At 34.0% G+C, this 18,214-nt stretch overlaps 1 protein-coding gene across 4 annotated transcripts in view; it reads right to left on the bottom strand.

The window, feature by feature from the left end:
* Positions 1-18,214, bottom strand: part of Wdr7 (WD repeat domain 7) — a 369,257-nt gene that overhangs the window by 237,338 nt on the left and 113,705 nt on the right. For all 4 annotated transcript variants that reach the window (XM_063231571.1, XM_013157175.3, XM_063231573.1 and 1 more), the window contains exons 15-16: positions 10,173-10,942; positions 8,840-8,928 (exon numbers count right to left, since the gene is read on the bottom strand). In XM_063231571.1, the coding sequence (XP_063087641.1) occupies positions 8,840-8,928; positions 10,173-10,942 (859 nt within the window). The remainder of the gene's footprint in view (positions 1-8,839; positions 8,929-10,172; positions 10,943-18,214) is intronic.

An 18,214-nucleotide genomic window follows, 5' to 3' on the forward strand; every position in this document is an offset into this window, starting at 1 on the left:
AGATAGACAATGATATTACTGAGTTTTGTTGGATCATTGAACAGAACTGTTTGCAGTCTCACTGTTTAAATGTCCACTTTATATGCTTTAATTTTGTAACTTGAACAAATATTTCTAAGATGACAATATGTAATCCATTAACTAGTGATTTCCTACTGTTTATTTTTTTTTCTGAAATTCTGTATAACTTGTACCCTTTTTCTGCTTTTTTTTTCTTTTTCTCCTTAAATAAAATTTAAAAAAATAAAAATAAAAACACAAAGATCAGAAAAAGTTCCTGCCTTTCAGTAACTCAAAGCCTAATTAAAAACAAACAAATAATTCAAATATTATCATCAATTGGACTGCTCTGAACCTCCTCTAATAAACCTAAACTCCTTGCACACAGGGCTTTTTTAGCGTTTGAAGCCAAAACACAAAGAGACTCCAAAAACACAAAGAAAAGATATTTATGAATTTAGTCATTCAACAAATATTTACTGAGCTTCTATGAATCAGCTATTATTCTAAGCACTTCTAAAAAATCAGCAAAAAAAAAAAAAAAAAGTACTTGTCCACAGGAAATCAAAATTTTAAGCCAATTTTTTTTAAAAGGCAGATAAGTGCAAATACAAAGTTTAAAGGATTCTCAATGAATATTTAATTTGACTGATTTGCATATGTGCCTCCCACTGAGCAAAAATACAATCATTAAACATAAAGATAAAAATCAAGATGTGTACTAGAGACAATGAATTTTTTTCCATGAGAATAATAAATAAAACTACAGTCCATCAGAATGTAAAAACCCTATGCCATGCATAGATTTAGAGCTGTATCACTGTGGGAAAAAGAAACTTAATTGATATCTCTTATCCTCGTCTCTAAGAGGCTATTTCTAAACTACAAAATTGACTAGTTAATATATACTATATCTATCCAAAAAAGGTGACTAGCACTAAATATTGTTGAAAACTGCTGAATGAGTATATTTTCAGACAAAATATACCTCTTTGAATTACTGTTCAATGAAATGTCCTGATGTACGTTATGAGAAATTATTCAGGCAAACTATCTTTATTTTCAAATGCAAATTTCTTAAAAGTTCAAACCTCCTATAAAAGACTTTATATCATATACATTGTTTCATAGCCAAAGAAATACTAACCAATACATAAAAAGCAGTTCATTGAAAAGGAGTATATTTCTATTTGCAATCCAGCATAAAGATGGATTATGAGTCATGTGCACCACAGTGGGAGTTAGGAAAAAAAAATCCAAAGTAAGAAAACCAAAGTAAGAAAGGTGAGGAAGAAAGATGAACATATAATTCCCTGAAAACCTTCAGAAATCAGGGCCGTTCATCTGTATCTCTTATCACTTCCTAACCGAAACTGATGATTTACATCCACGTGTTACCTATTAGATGTATGTAAATGACTCAAGAGTGTGCACATCAGCCTAATCTAACTTCCCAGTTAGATAAAACAGTTTACAGCAGATATTTGCTAAAGAAATTGTCACTCTGAATATTCACTCCATCTGGGTATGGTGGCACATGCCTACAATCTCAGCACTCAAGAGGCTGAGGCAAGAGGATTGCCACAAGTTCAAGACCAGCCTGGGCTACACACTGAGTTCAAGGCCTGCACATGGTGAGTCCCTGTCTCCAAAAAAAAAAAATTTTTTTTCTCATTTTTCTCATTTCAACATTCACACAGAAAGAGGGAGTCACAATATCATCCAACAATATTTTACTATGTAGCTTGCAGTAGAGACTGCTGACCTTCATTTACTTTAAAAGATACCACTTTATATATTTTCCAAATGGAAATTTCTAAATATATTTCCTTAAATAATAAATGTTTTAGAGAAACACTCAATATGTGCACCTTCTTCCCTGCTCTATAAACTCAATGCTTTTCTGAAGAGTAATATTCCAGCCAGGTATGCTGGTGCACACCTATAACCCCAGTGCCCAGGAGGCTGAGGCAAGGAAATCGCCATGAGTTTGAGGCCAGCCTGGGATACGTAGCAAGTTCAAGTCCGGACTAAACTACATAGTAAGACCTTGTCTCAAATAAATAAATAGATAAATAACCCTATTTTAAGATCTAAGATCTTTACCAGATAAGCACATACAACACCATAATAGTGGAAGACATAATTAACCACAAGAATGACACAAATTATATTGGAATGCTTCTACCTACTATGCTTACAGTGGGGAAAAATGTAATTGAAGAAGAAATATCAACTTTAAAGAATCATAATGAGGCCAGCCATGGTGACACACACGTGTAATTCCAGCACTCAAGAGGCCGAGGCAGGATGACTGTCATGAGTTCAAGGCCAGCTAGGCTTCACAATGAGTTCAAGACCACCTTGAACTACATAGCAAAACCTTGTCTCAGCCCTCCCCACCAAAAGTACTCAGTATCTAAGCTGGTAAAATTCAAATGTCTGACATCTAATGAAGGATTATCAAGCATGCTGAGGCAGGAAAGCATAGCCTACAAAGAGGAGAATAAAACCATCCAGAACTGACAGAGATATCAGAACTATTAGCTAAGGGTGTTACAACAGTCACACATTGAAATGGAAACTATATCATTTATAAGAGAGAGGAAAAAGAAACCCACAATAAAAAAAAAGGCATCAGCAATTATATGAGACCATTTCAAACAGCATAATACAGTACATGAGAAGAGATGGAAGAAGAGAAAAAATATTTAAAGACTTAATGGTTCAAATTTTTTCAAAATTAATAAAAATTACAGAGTTTAAAAAGCTCAAGAAAGATGAAAAACTACAGACAGACATCTTTCAGCCACAAGAAAGATGAAAAACTACAGACAGAAACTAGAGGGCCAAGCAAAGGGTCTTCTATGTCAGATGTCCTGAACTGAGTGAGCAACTGTTTCAGGAGTTTTCTTTTGTCTAGACTGCACTAATAAAAGTTCTGAGAGAGAGAAAAAAAAGATCTAAAAGTCGAAGAGGACTTACTATGGACTGGGAGGAGAGGGGAAGGACGGGACCTAAAACGAACATGATGAATGCATGATGTACGCATATGTGGAAATATCACAGTGAATCTCATTAATTTGTACAATTAATATGTATTAATCATTATAATATAAAACTTTAAAACATACGAGAAATACTAAGGCACTGTATAATCCAACTGCTCAAACCAGTGACAAATTCATAAAAACAACAAGAATAATGTTATATACAGAAAGACAAAAAATGTCATCAGATTTGTTAGAAAATAAGCAAGCCCAAAGGCAAGAGGACCACCTCAAAAATATAGTGCTAACAGATAAGAACAGTCAAAACCATGAAGTCAAAAATATCAAAACCAAGGAAAAACAAAGGTGTTTCCAGACATACAAAAGCAAAGGAAAAGAAAGATGCTTTCAGACATACAAAACCTCACAGAACAGCAGGTCCTCACTACATAAAGCCAAGTGATTTAGGCAGAAGGATGATTATACCAGGTAGAAATATGAATCTAAATAAAGCGATCAAAAAATGGTAATTAAATACATAAATAAGTCTGATTTCCTTATTTAAATAGCTTTAAAATATAACTGACTACTAAGCACAAATCATATCAATGATTTGTGAGTTTATAACATTTAAAATTAAAATGCTAGATAACAGTAACAAAGATCAGGAAGTGAGAAATGTCAGTATACAGATTGTGTTTTCAATGTTAAATGGCACAATATGGCTTGAAGGTACACTGCCATTAGGTAAATGTGTAGACTATAAACTAATCATCAAAATAAAATAATTAGCTTACAAAATAAAGGAGAAAAAGGTGAATAATAAAAATACATTTTAATCTTAAAAAAAGAGCAGAAGGAAAAAGAAGAACCCCCTCAAAAAAAGGACAAATAGAAAAATAGGATAAGAGATTCAAATATTGAACCCTATCAACAATCACAAGTAAGAAGCAAGACTGGCGGAAAAAAAGCAATAACTAATTATATGTCACTTGCAAGAAACATAACTTAAATACAAAATAAAAAGATAAAAAGTAAAAGGATGAGGACAGATACCATGATAACTACAACAAAAATGGCAACAATACAACAACAAAAAAATAGATGTCAGAGCAAATAATATCTGCAAAGATAAAGAAAGTTATTTCAAGCCAGTGCGGTGGCCCATGGCTATAACCCCAGCATTCTGAGAGGCGGAAGCCAGAGTCACTAGCACGAGCACAGCCTTTGTGATTTATCACCTTATGAAAACCCTCAAAATTTAAAAATAAAAAAGGATTTGAGGATGTAGTTTAATGTAAGGCCTTGGGTTCTACCCCCAATGCTCTGGCCAAAATAATTTAAAAAGTCGTAAGAAAAATAGTCAAAAGAAAATGGTAATTCCAAAGGTTTATGCATCTAAGAGGAGTACGTGTGTACACGTGTGAGTATATGTATATGTATATGTATATGTATATGTATTTTTTTCAATAGTACCTCACTGTGTAGTTTAGGCTGGCCTTCAACTCACCGTAGCCCTAGCTAGCCTCAAACTTGTGACAATGCTTCTACCTCAGCCTTCCAAGAGCCAGGTCAAAATATCATTTTTTTTTTTTCCCAGACAAGGTCTTGCTGCATACTTCAGGCTGGCCTTGAATTCACTACGCAGCTTAGGCTAGCCTCAAAATCATAATGATCCTTCTGCCTTAGCTGTTCCAGTGCTAGGATTAATAGGTGTGTACCATCTTGCCTGTCTCAAAATATCTCCTAAAAAGCTGATAAAAATAAAATAAAATAAATAATAATAAATTCATGATAATAACCACAGACTACAATTCCTTTACCAAGCTGATACAACCAAATAGGCAGAAAAATCAGTGAGTATATATTAAACCTGAATACTGTGGAGGAATTTGATCTGTCTTAGTTAAATATTCCACCCAACAACAGTAGAAAACATATTTCTTCTGAATATACAGTATGTTACCAAGATCTCCATGTTTTGGGCTATAAAACAAGTCTCAATAAATCCTCAAAGATTCAAGTTGTACCACATGGGAATAACAATTAGCATATATTACTTAAAAATTGCTCAAAGAGATTTTAAGAGTTTTTATATTTGATTCATATAACATTCATATATGAAGTAATGAAAGATTCATATTTGAAATAATGACTGTCAATTAGCTTGATATGGCAATTTCACAATGTACACATGCATCAAAACATTATATGCTATAAATTTATACGTTTCATTTTTCAATAAGTATAAGAAATTGAAAAATTCAAAGGACTCAAGACACCTGAATATGTTATCTGATTATGAATTAGAAACCAAATAAATCCTTAAAAACATCGTCAAATATTTGGAAGTTTAAATTTGGAAGTCATTATTAAATTAGGAGTATAGGAAAAATATCAAAAGAAAGGTTAAAAGTGTAACATAATAAAATAAAGCAATACTCAGAGGGAATTTTGTGGGGGGTAGGTTCTTACTTTATTGTGTGAACTGGCCTTCAGCTCACTATGTATCCCAGACTGGCCTCAAACTTGCGGCAATTCTTCTGCCTCAGCCACCCAGATACTGAGAGATTACAGGCATGTGCTACCATGACCAGATTCAGAAGGAAATTTATAGCACTGAATGCTTATATTATAAAAGAAGTTCTCAAATCACTGACCTCAACCTCCACATTTTGGATTAGGGAAGAAAAAACACAAGAGCAAATTAAACACAGAAAAAAATTAAACAATAAAATACAAATCACTAATAGAAAACAGAAAAATTATAGTCCAAAAAAACAAACAATAAAACCAAAAGCTGGTTCTTTGAGAAGACCCATAAAACTGTTAATCATTAGCTAGACTGATATGGAAAAGAGACAAAATACAAATGATGAATAATAGAAAAGAGTAGAGATAATTTCAAACCATACAAGTTTTTTATGATATTAGACACAAACTACCAATATTTAACTCCAGGATTTTACAATAAACTGAAAAATCTTATTCTTATTTTTATAGCTGTAGGTAAGAACCATTTCCTAATGAAAACTCAAGGTTTGCAAGCACTCACTGGTGATTCAGATCAACCAAATTAGGAAGAAATAATATCCATCTATATAAATCCTTCCAGAAAATACAAGAAAAGGGATCACCTCTTAACTCATTTTGTAAGGCCAGCATTATATCTTTATAAAACTCCCACAAAGGGGCCAGGGGTTTAGCTCAGCAGCATAAGCGCCTGCCTTACAGGCGCACAGCTGCGAGTTCAATCCCTGGTACCAAAAAAAAAGTGTACAAAACTTGCACAAAGATATTAACAGCAATGTGAACTACACACCAAAACCTCTTATGAATGCACATATAAAAACCATTAATAAAATTGTAGCAAACTGCATTTAACCATCTGTAAGATGGTTAATTCATCACAACAAAGTATGGTTTATATTGCAGAGCTGTTTTAAACCAAAGGAGTAAATGTACTTTATCTTATGAAGATAATAAGGAAAAAAAACCAGGCCAGGGATTTAGCTAAGAAGAAGAAAGAAGAAAGAAGAAAAAGGAGAAGGAGAAGGAGAAGGAGAAGGAGAAGGAGAAGGAGAAGAAGAAGAAGAAGAAGAAGAAGAAGAAGAAGAAGAAGAAGAAGAAGAAGAAGAAGAAGAAGAAGAAAGAAAAGATGCAGATAAAGTACCTAATCTAACATCCATTCATTTATAAAACAAAACAAACAAAAAGCTAAAATAGGAATACAGGAGAACTCTCTCAATGTAACAAAAGGCATTTTAGGCCAGGCATGGTGGCACTTGGGAAGCAGAGACAAAAGGATTGTGTAAGCTCAAGGCGAGCCTAGGCAACAAAGTGAGTTCAAGGCCAGCCTGAACTACACAGCAAGACTCTGTCACAGAAAGACTTAAAATAAAACAAAACAAAAAAAAATATATATTTTTAGAAAAAAATCTAAAGCTAACAATATCCTTAACCGAAAGAAAACAGATGATTATGATCTTTCCATTCAACAGAATAATATATGCCAGTGAAAAAAACTACAGTCAAGGGCTGGGGACTTAGCTCAGTGGCATAAGCACCTGCCTTGCAAGTGTGTGGTCGTGAGTTCGATCCCCGGTACCGATAAAAAAGAAAAAGACCAAAAAAAAAAAAAAAAAAAGAAAGAAAAATAAAACAGTCAAAACTCAACTATAAAATTTAGGAATTTAAACAGGTGGTTCAACTATAAAAGAAAACAAGTAGCTTTACAAAAGGTCAGATTTGAAATTCACCACTTTCTAGCATCATGTTAGCATCCAGAAAGTTTCAGAGTTTAAAGGATTTCAGACTTCAAACTTTTGGATTAGACATTCAACCTGCAGTTACATTTGGAAGAAGACAAGACGACTTGGAGGGAACATGCAAAGTGTGCCTGAAGAGCTGGTTATGTTCTATTCCTTGTCTAAGAATGAACAAGAGTTCAACTTATAAATATCACTGCCCTGTATATGCCTGTTTTGTGCACTTTCTATATGTATATTGCATTTCACACACACACACACACACACACACACACTCTCTCTCTCTCTCTCTCTCTCTCTCTCTCTCTCACATAAAAAATTATCTAATCAAAAGTTGATTTTACACAGTTGAATGTAAAGTAGTATAATGATGGTGCAGTTCTATGTGTGTGCAACACGTGTGTGTGTGTGTGTGTGTGTGTGTGTGTGTGTGTGTGTGTGGAGAGAGGAGGGCTGAACCCAACACCTCAGGAATGCTAGGCAAGCACTCTACCACTGAGCTGTACCACCACCCTGATTACATAACTGTACCTAGAGACAAGGGAATTAGAAGGGTGACCAGTAGAAATGAAAGACAGGAACAGCATAGACAGAGTGTGAACTTTAATGAGAACCAATCCTGTGCCTGACCTTGTCTGAAAATCAAGCACATCATGTCAGGATGTTAAGATATGTAAGAAATAATCAGTTGAGAGAGATAACAGTATCTGCCATAGAGAATAAGATAGCTGTATATTTGAAGTTAGGAGACCATTGTTTAACAAACTTTGTAGGACTACGCTTTGATTCTCTCAAACTTAACATAAAACTCAGAGGAAAATGAAACCTCTAAGGTGTCACCACTTATAAGCAGAATCTTCATCAACTCATCTCTTGCTGACATCTTTGCTTCTCTCTACCACATTCTGTGAGAGTCAGCATTAATTCTTGGCCTAAAACAAAGTTCTCTAAGCCGAAATGACTCTGCAGGTCACTTGTCAATATTAAAGAACTATGAATGATATAGTCAGGAATATCTAAGTACATTAATTAATAATAGCAAGAAATGTACAGGAATAATTAAAAATAAACTCAAACTTTCTTTCTGCTCATTCCCTAATAAATAGCAAAACTAAAAAATGGAAGTTATGGTATATAATGATGTACACAAAAAGAAAAGAAAAAATAACAAGGATTTCACTTGTGGATCACAATGTATAAACTACTGGCAGATGGCAGAAGATCAGTATAAAGCAATTTAAATATTCTTAAATGTATTTAAAAAATAGGTATAACTTTTAAACTCAAGATGTACATAATTAAAACACTAATGTTGTCAAGTTAATGTGCCCCTAATATATAAAAATTAGGGCAAAGATAGTATAATAAAATTATGTGAAATATGTTCATTTATCAATTTCTAAATAAATCTGATTTATTTTTAACTGACAACTTAATTATCCATATTTATGTCTGGAGTATAACAACTTTTCTGTCTTGTAACAATTTGAGACAAACAAAATGTTATGATTATACATTAGCTATGCCTCCTCAGTTTCTAGAGCTGAAATGTCATGTGACTTAGTAAGATTTCATATTTACCTTGTTTAATCTGTCCTTGCACAATATTACTGGAACTTGGAGGGGAACCCCTTGCCTTAGAAAGGTCTGGGGTACTTGGTCTAGGTGGCCTTTAAAAAGAAGAAAACATACATATATATATTCTTACACATTTTCAAAATTTCAGAACTATTAAAATTTCTAGATTCAAATGAATTACAAAGAAACACATGAACATTTTCACTTTACTCTTCCCAAATAATTTTTTGTTTTATACCCACTATATTCCACTTTAAATTTGTATATGTTAAAATAATTACATGATTAACAAAGACCAAGTAAAAATTTGGGGTCTGTAATTTCCACTTTCTGTAAGTTTTAAAAATATAAACACTCCAATGAACTACTATTGACAGGTGAATATCATTCTTAGTCCATTCTTCTTCCGTTTTAGCAGGCTGAGAGTTCAGCTGATCTCTTTATCACTGGCTCAAATAAATTCATGGAAAAATACATTCATTTTAAAGTACGCAGCTCTAAACTATATAAATAAGGCAGTAAGACATTAAAGAAATTTTGGACCCAAGAGGCAGCCGTCTTGGTTTGAGTTCTGCTTTATCACTTACTAGCTGCGTGACCCCTGGCAAGCTATTTCACCTCTCTGCATCCTGTTCTGTTATCTATAACAAAGGGGTAAGGAAAGTACCTGCCTTACCTGGGTAAGGGTACTAACGGGCTAGTTTTTGTGAAATGCTTGTAACAGAGCCTGACATAAAGTAAGTGCTACATAAGTATTTGCTAGGTTAAAAACACTTTATATAGTTAACTCTCAACAGAATATAACCAAAAGTTGTTTTTATAGCTTTGGGGAAATAGAAAGTTGTACTCATTAGTATTCTAGAAACAAAATAGCATTCTGGATTTTAAAATGTTGTTCTCTCTTTCCCTATTGAGAAATTCTGACTATACTTAAAAAATTCTGAAACCAAGCACTGAACATGTATTATTCATTGCATAAGGGGACAATGAGAAATACTTTAACCAAATACACATTTTGAATTGAAGTGGAAATTTCTATGAGATATAATTTTAAGATTATATTTGACCTAGTCTAGATGGCCAACTTTCGGGTTCTAATTTCTTTAATAGACACTAAGTGTGTCTGTGTACACATAATTACATAACTTCATTTTAAACCAGGCATTTTTGGAAATCTATATTATAAAATTTAACGAGGAAACATTGAGATGACACTAAACTGCTAGGAGTATGTGAAGCTCTACCCCCCAACAGTAATTAACAATGATAAAAATAGAACAAGTTTCTTTCCCTTTTTTGGAAATGTAAAAATCAAATCAAATTATCGTGGTCACACCTGGTAGGGCCCTTCTTCATATGATCACCAATAAAAGTGGCATTGGTCATACTCATCAAGGTGTTTGCCAGTGATATAATAGACAAGAGATGCTGGGTGGTGACTGCTCGAGACACTCCGTAAGTTCCCTTTCCTACTCCCTCGGTGGGAGGCAGCTTTCTGCCCACTTCTGTGTTCCCATGTGGTAGTTTACAGGCAGCCTGGTTATAACCGGGAAGCATCAGTGACATATGGCCTCCCCTCGATAAGAGCCCAAACGACACTGTGCAATGTGGTCTCAGCATTCCAAGGCGATCAAGACAAACTTCATCCAGAACTTCATTCAAACCCCAGGCGTGAAGGCAAGACATGAATAATTTTGCAGTGTCCATAGTTAAATTGTATTCTAATAGGGTCAGTGGTTTAGATTTGCTGGCTCGGTATTCGGGGTCGCTTTCTTCTCTTCTCTGCCTCATTAACTCCTCATCCTCGTCTTCATCATCGAGGAGGTGCTCCTTTATGTTCTCTTTGATAGTTTCTTTCACTTGTTGGAAGAGAACTGCTGCTCGTTTTCCAGTTAGAAAGGAGCCCCCTTTGTCTGAACTGCCAGATGCTTTTTGCAAATTCTCTGGGGAAATAAGTGCAGTATTCGGCCTAGAGGCTTCTTCAGTCAGGAGTTGAATAATCAGCGCTTCCACATCAAAGAAAAGCACATGTATGTCCGGGTCTGTTAGGTTCGTTTTTATTGCTTGAACCATCAGGGAGTTGTGAGAATATTTAGGTAAATTCCCCTGCAACAAATATTTTTAAAAGATAGTTGTAATTAAGAGTATTTAACTTTAACATTCATTAATGAACAATAACTAGCAGAATTAAAATGCATATTAAGCATCTTTTTAGAGATCTGTATCACTAACAGTTAACACACTAACTTTGCCATTATTAGCATATAAAAGATTTAAGTTTATATAATTAGAAGGATTTTTGCTGAGACGACCATAAAATGGTCAATTAATTAAAAACTAAGTTTACCAGCTCCTCACAACTAATGTAATCACCATTACTGCAAACATGCACTAATTTTTTTTAAAAAACATGGAAAAAAATTTGTTGAATTTTTTTTTTTTTTTTAGCTTGGTTTTTTGAGGCAGGGTCTCACTTTGTAGTACAGGTTGCCTTGAATTCACTATGTATCCTAGGCTGGCCTCCTACCTCAATCTCCCAAGTGCTGGGATTATAAACGTGTGTCACCACTCTGGCTAGAAAACAGTTTATTTTTGAAGCAGAGACTCTCTTTATAATAGGATAGGCTACAGTTTGTTTCAATACCTTAAAAGCATATTCTATCTCTGAGAAGGAACCACAAAAGATAATCTGTTTATCAGAACTGCTGATCCTTTTAAGATGCTACGCTGTCCAGTCCGTCCATTTTTCATTTTTCTTTCACATATTCCTATTCACTGTTCCTTTCTTTCAACAGAGAACATAGCCAAGTCTTATTCTTCTCAGTTCCTAAAAAACGTGTCATCCTTGCCATGCCCCTTTCTCTATTTCTTTCCTCCTCTACTGTCCCTTTTAGCCAACTCACTGATCCAATGACAATTCTTTAGTGCATTTTCTCCATAATTTTTGCAGTTAAATAAACAAAAAGAATAAAAAGCCACCTCATGGCAATCCTGAACACCCTCGTGGTGAGCCTTCTAAGTCTGAGCCCTCCCTCTCAGTCAGTCATCAGCCCTGACAACTGACTCTTCCTCCCACATGACATGGAGACAGCTCAGTGATTCCAGCCAGACCAGCCTCCTGGAGGGATCCGGGGCTCGCATTCCCCGTTGCTGGTATGTGGATAAAGCATAGCAGCGCCTCGTGTCTATCATGTGTTCACTGCCACCCTCCCACTAAACCTGCTGCATGCCCTGAATCACCACCCATTTCTTCTTATCCCACTTTCACTCTAGAAACTCAGACCCTTATCTTTGTCCCTCAAGGCAGGCTAAGCCAGTCCTCATATTGACGTACTCCAGCTGTGACTTCCTCTGACCAGACTTCTTCCCAGGAAATCTGCTCTTCTGATAAGAAGAACCCAAAAAAGGTCTATTTGCATGGATGATGGAGGAGTTATAAAATATGAAATTCTGAAATCTACACCAAAATATAGGTGACTATCTGATCTTGAGAAATTTCTTTCTAAGCATGCTTATATTTAAATCTCTACTATTAACAAAATTTCAAGGCAAGTAAGAAATAGGAAGAAAATGTGCAAGAAATAATATTGAAGTCACAATATATATTTCTTAAAATCACTAAGAAAAATGCTAATGCCTATGTAAAAGAAAAAAGACAGTAAAATAAAATTTAAAAATACCTACCTGGCAAATGTGAGGTTGTCAGTTTAATCCCCAGTACGAAAAAGAAAATAAAATATAAAAAAAAAAAAACTCACAGTAAAATAGTCAATAAAGAAGCGGAAACTTGCTCAAACTAGTTGTCTAAGAAATAACAGTTAAAATAACCATAAGACACCCTTCAAAATTAGCAAACAATGAACACCAAAAACTCAAATGAAACACTAACCCACACACTGCAGGCACAAATTTAAATACCAGCCTTTCAGAAGAGTACTTTGAAAACATACCACGTTAGCCCTTCAGATTGCTCCTGTTTGATCCAGTATACCAGTATTTATTTACTAGTGTACCAGGATCCTATTCCAAATATGTAGTCAGAAATACAGACAACAATTATACACAAAGAGGTTCAATAAAGCAACATCTAGTATTTTAAGTTGGGAAAAAAATTAACAATAATGAAATAGGCATAATTTAAACAAACCAATAGAATAGAACAAATGTTGCAATCCTTATAAATCCTGTTTTCTGGGCATGTTTAACCAAACTGCAAAATACCAATGTTCCAATTTTAAGTGAGACAAAACTACATATAAACATCAATTACACACATACATAGAGGATTACGTTTATTTAATCCATATATAAATATGGCAAGAGAAACTGGAAAGAAATACAACACAAAAAAAGATTCACAGTACATATTTTTATGATGGAATTATGAAATATTCTGGGGCTGAGGATTTAGCTCAGTGGAATAAGCACCTGCCTGGCAAGCATGACGTGGTGAGTTCAATCTCGGCACCTCCCCCAAAATTCTGTTTCTATATATTAAAAATTAAGCATAATCAATGAATATTGTTTTCATAACTACAAAATAAAGCTCTATGATAAAATGTAAATTCCTGCAGCACAATAAATTCCTGCAAGGCCCATTGTGTTTTGATAAACTACATTTCCTGCTTGAACAAATACACTCTTCCATCAAGACCTGATTCTATCATTCACGATGTGTACAAATCATCACAAAGTACATCTTGAATATGTAGTTTTATTTGTTAATTAATCCTCAGGAAGGTTGATGGCATATATACTCAGTTCTCCTAAGGAAAGTCAGTCCAGGTAAGATCCCAGTAGCATTTTAAATCTATTATGTATATCACCTATTTATGTCTTTGCCGCTTTATAATTAGGTGTTTTCGTTACTTATGCCTTCTTGGACCCTATGAGACCATCTCAAAAGCAGAGCTAAACCACATCTTACTGATCTATTGTAAGTTTAAATATCAGATTACCTACAATGAACAGAAACATTATAATAATTTCATGTAATTATTAAAATTGCTAATCAACACTTCTGTAATAAAATTAGAATGACCCCAGTAACTGATCTCTTTTCTGTTTAAAAATCCTTCCATTTGGCTATGGTTCTTTCTAGCTTCAGAGGCATCAGCAGCAATTTATAACTAAAGAAAGGAGAAAATCTAGACTTCTTTGCAAAGCACAAAACATCCCCCAGCATATACCACTGCTTACCTCTCAAGCCGCATCTCTAACCGCAATCCCTATAATTTCTACTGTCAAATCAAGCCACTTGCCCTTTCCAAAGCCATACCGCTTCTTTTGTCTGCCTGCTGTCCACATATACTTCCAGCTATCCTTCAAGAAGTATTTCATGTGACTCTTCTTCCAAAAATTACTTACAGAATTCAAGTAGTCTTATCATTACCTCTTTTGTAGAAATTTCTCTGAACTGAATGAGATATAAGGAGCGCAATATAAATTTTTCTACACTATAATTAAACATTATAAGCAACATAATATTATAAATGTATACTACATAGTAGTATATGAAGTTATAAGCATGAAGGTTAAAAAAAGACTTTGAATCTCATTCTTATGTTTAATTTAATTCATTTTTTCCACAATAACCACAGTGCCTGTTATGTCCTATATTTTGGCAAGGCACTAATAATTCAAAGGTTAGTTTAAAATGTTTTTTGTAACCTTGAATTCAAAACTAAGAGATAATGACACATAATAATGATAACATATGAATGAATGATTGCAAGATACAAAAAAGGATACAATGAAGAAAGTACCAAGTGAGTGACCAGGAAACACTTCAACAAGATGAAGAATGCAAGGAGTGGTCCATTGAGAGCACTGAGGGCCACACCTACGGCTTTTGAACTTTATCTTGCAGACCTCTGAGCCACTAAAGTAACATTTTTCTCAGAATTACCAGGGGTATTTATGAAATACAGGTTCCTGGGCCAGAAAAAAGACCTAAGTCAGCATGTCTGGGAATGTACCAGAATCTGTCTAATCATCAGTACGCAGATGACTATATGCAGTAAAGTTTGAGTACTATCCAGAAAGTTTAATGCGAGGAGAAAGATAAGCAAATTTAATTACACAAACCTCCACTGGCAATGCTGGCTGAAAAGAAGCAAGACCAAAGTCATGAATATGAAATAGGAGGCAACAGAAGCCATCCAGATGGGGGAAGATAAAGTATGCAATAGCTCTAGGAATGTAAATGATAAGATGGAACATAGAAAGTGCATATTATCCTGTGCTTTATGTGTGCTTTTCAAACACTTAACACATAATGTCAGAAGTAACAGTTTTGCTTTGTACCCACCAACACTAATTTGAGTGAAGGTACATATAACTACACACTAAACATACTATATAATGCTATTGCTAGTAATAATGATAGGTGCTAGCTACTGAGCCCAGGTTACTATGGTATTTACACTAGCGTATAAAGGTTGACTATGTCAAACTTGAAAATAAAATACCTTCTTATTAAGTAGACTGAACTTACTGTAAGTATGAAGGACTAGGTAACAGTATTAAATAAAACAGGGCACTCCACAGTACTTTAACAGACACTATCATTCTAGAAAAATACCTGCAAAATTCTTTTAGGAAAAACAGGCCATATTGATCAAAGATTACAAAATCAAACACCTTTGGTAAAGAAATTATCGAAGCATCAAGTTCCTTTGAAAACAAAAAAGCAAGAATGAAGACACAAGGAAGATTTTAAGCTTTCTCATTTGATGTCAGCCACACATGTGTCCCTGTCAGCACCCCTAGTCTTTCCATTTTTCTGTCTCTTCTGGAGCTGTGCCCAGTAGACAGCCATGTGCTTGGACAAATAAAAGGTTATCTAGTGTCTGGTACCATGATATCTGAATGTAACTGTGTGTAATTCCTCTTATCACGGTTTCTCAGGGTTACTGATTGTGTCATTGTGGCAAAAACTGTTCCTAACAACAATCCACAGAGAAAGAGTTTAATGAAAATAGAAAACAAAACCAAAGAAAACAGAGAAAGAAGGAAAAGAGAGAGAAAATTACTCTTTGTCTTTAAGTCTCATATATGAGCTACAATTTCTGACTTCACCAAGGTCTTGGTGACCAGTAAAGACTTACAACAGGTTTTACTAACCTAACAAAGTCTTCTTACTGCAAAATTTAGATACTCAGCAAAGTTATGAGGATGGTATTTTGACTAAATGTGTGGACATGGCAGACTAAATCATTAATAGTCAAACATGCCATGCTAAGATTAGTGGTAGAGGTCTGAACAAAAATCTATCAAATTCTAAAGGTTCTTGGCTTAATAACATATACATGCCTGAAGCAATTTAATTAACAAACTAATTCATTCAATCATCTTATATTCTTAATTTCGAATACAGGCTATCTGTTCTGGGAAATTCTTTAACTTGAATGTCAGTATACTTGTTCTGTCACCTTTATTAAGGACTTCTGAAATGTGTGCTCAAATTATCATGGAGAAAGATTCAGTTCTGTCCACCAAATATTTGTACCTAATAGGAGTACCTATTATGCTTAGGAGAAAATAAAAGCTCTGTCCTTAAGGAAATAGCTTTAACACTTACTTGGGGAAAAAAGGTTAATATGGAAAGTTAAATCAGAAAGTATTTATAAATTAAATTATCTCAAACTTGCCAGTAAAATGCAATGAAGATTGCAAAATATGTACATATACAAACTTAAACGGCTAGTAAGACCAATATATTAGACATTTTTATTGTATCAAGTGTGTTATAATTTTTTTGTATAGAGATAAGCACAGATTTAGTCTTTTCATATTTCAAGTAAGGAACCTGACTTAAAATATAACAGAACCAGGTGTGATGGCACACATCTATAATCAGGGAGGCTGAGGCAGGAGGACTGCTGTGAGTTCAAGGCCAGCCTGGGCTACATATTAATACCCTGTCTGAAAGAAAGAAAGAAAGAAAGAAAGAAAGAAAGAAAGAAAGAAAGAAAAAATAATAATAGAGATGCAAAAATAGGAAAAAATTGTTAGATAGCTTGCCTATCACTGAAAGTGAACTTGTGGCACTTATAGCAGGCAAACTTCTGTCAAAACCCAAGGAAACAATAGATTGTGAGATTAATCTTTATTCAAGCACAGATATAATCTCAGCACACAGACACATACACATGTGTGCTTACACACTCTAGATGTAATTAGCTACCAGCAACAAAGAAACAATATATTAGACTCTGCAGAGCAATAAATAATGCATCTGTGTTATAACATGTATCAGTATTATACATTTGAATATATTCTAGAATAAATCATATCTGTTGAAATATCTGATAATCTTTTCCCCTAAAGTCTACTAATGTTTTTAAAGTCTTTGAAAGGATGTTTTAAATGTATTTCATTTGATACAAAGACTAAATGAAATATGAAACCCTGGCCACAATTTTACTCTTTTACCATTGACTTTAACGGTACTGATTTAAAAGGTTATTTATCTCTGAAAAAAATTTTTAAAGACACAATGTTTAAAGCTATCTTCTTATAGTATTATAAGGCAAGAAAGTGGCCACATGCCTGTAATCCAAGCACTCAGAATGCTGAGGCAGGAAGATCATCATGAGTCTGAGGCCAGCCTGGGCTACATAGTGAATTCAAGGCCAGCCTCCACTACATAGCAAGACCCTATCTCCAAAAAATGAAAAACGAAAAGCAAAAAAAAATTGTGCTATAAAATAATTTATTATTTTTCCTGAACTAGCACTGATATCATATGATTTGGATTTCTACCTAAAGACAGAGTTGATTTATATCATTGAGTATTATAGGCATTAGCTGACTTTGATGCTACGGTGAAAAGTACATGGGTTGATGAATATTTTTTAAATCACAATCTACATTGAAGAGACTTAAGAGACTAAGAACAGGCTAGAAAATATATATATAAAACACATACATACACACATACACACACTCACACACACAAATATCTGCTATATACATCAATATTTAGTCCAAAATAGAAATACTTAGACAAAACTAATATACAAGAAAAAGTTTATATTTGGAAAATCTTAATATACTATCTTTAAGAAACATAATTACATAGGTATAACATTTATAATGCACATTCTAAATAATTTTTAATTTCCTAAGTACAGTATAAAGCTGGTTTATTATCTAATAGTATTGTGCTAGAAAAAATAAAAGAACAATGATTTTCCTATTGATTTTACATATGATACTCAAGAAAAGTCCTCAAAATTCTGATGCATAATAATACATGTAAAAGGTACACTGAAAAAAAACAAAAGTCTTAATGCACTTCAAAAAAGTACTACAATTAACAAATGAAAAATCTCACCACCTAGTAAAAAGTATTCACTATGAGATTTCAATATT

Source organism: Cavia porcellus, unplaced genomic scaffold (assembly GCF_034190915.1).
Source record: "Cavia porcellus strain 051 isolate PalLab524CR breed Dunkin Hartley unplaced genomic scaffold, mCavPor4.1 scaffold_20, whole genome shotgun sequence".
Taxonomy (NCBI): domain Eukaryota; kingdom Metazoa; phylum Chordata; class Mammalia; order Rodentia; family Caviidae; genus Cavia; species Cavia porcellus.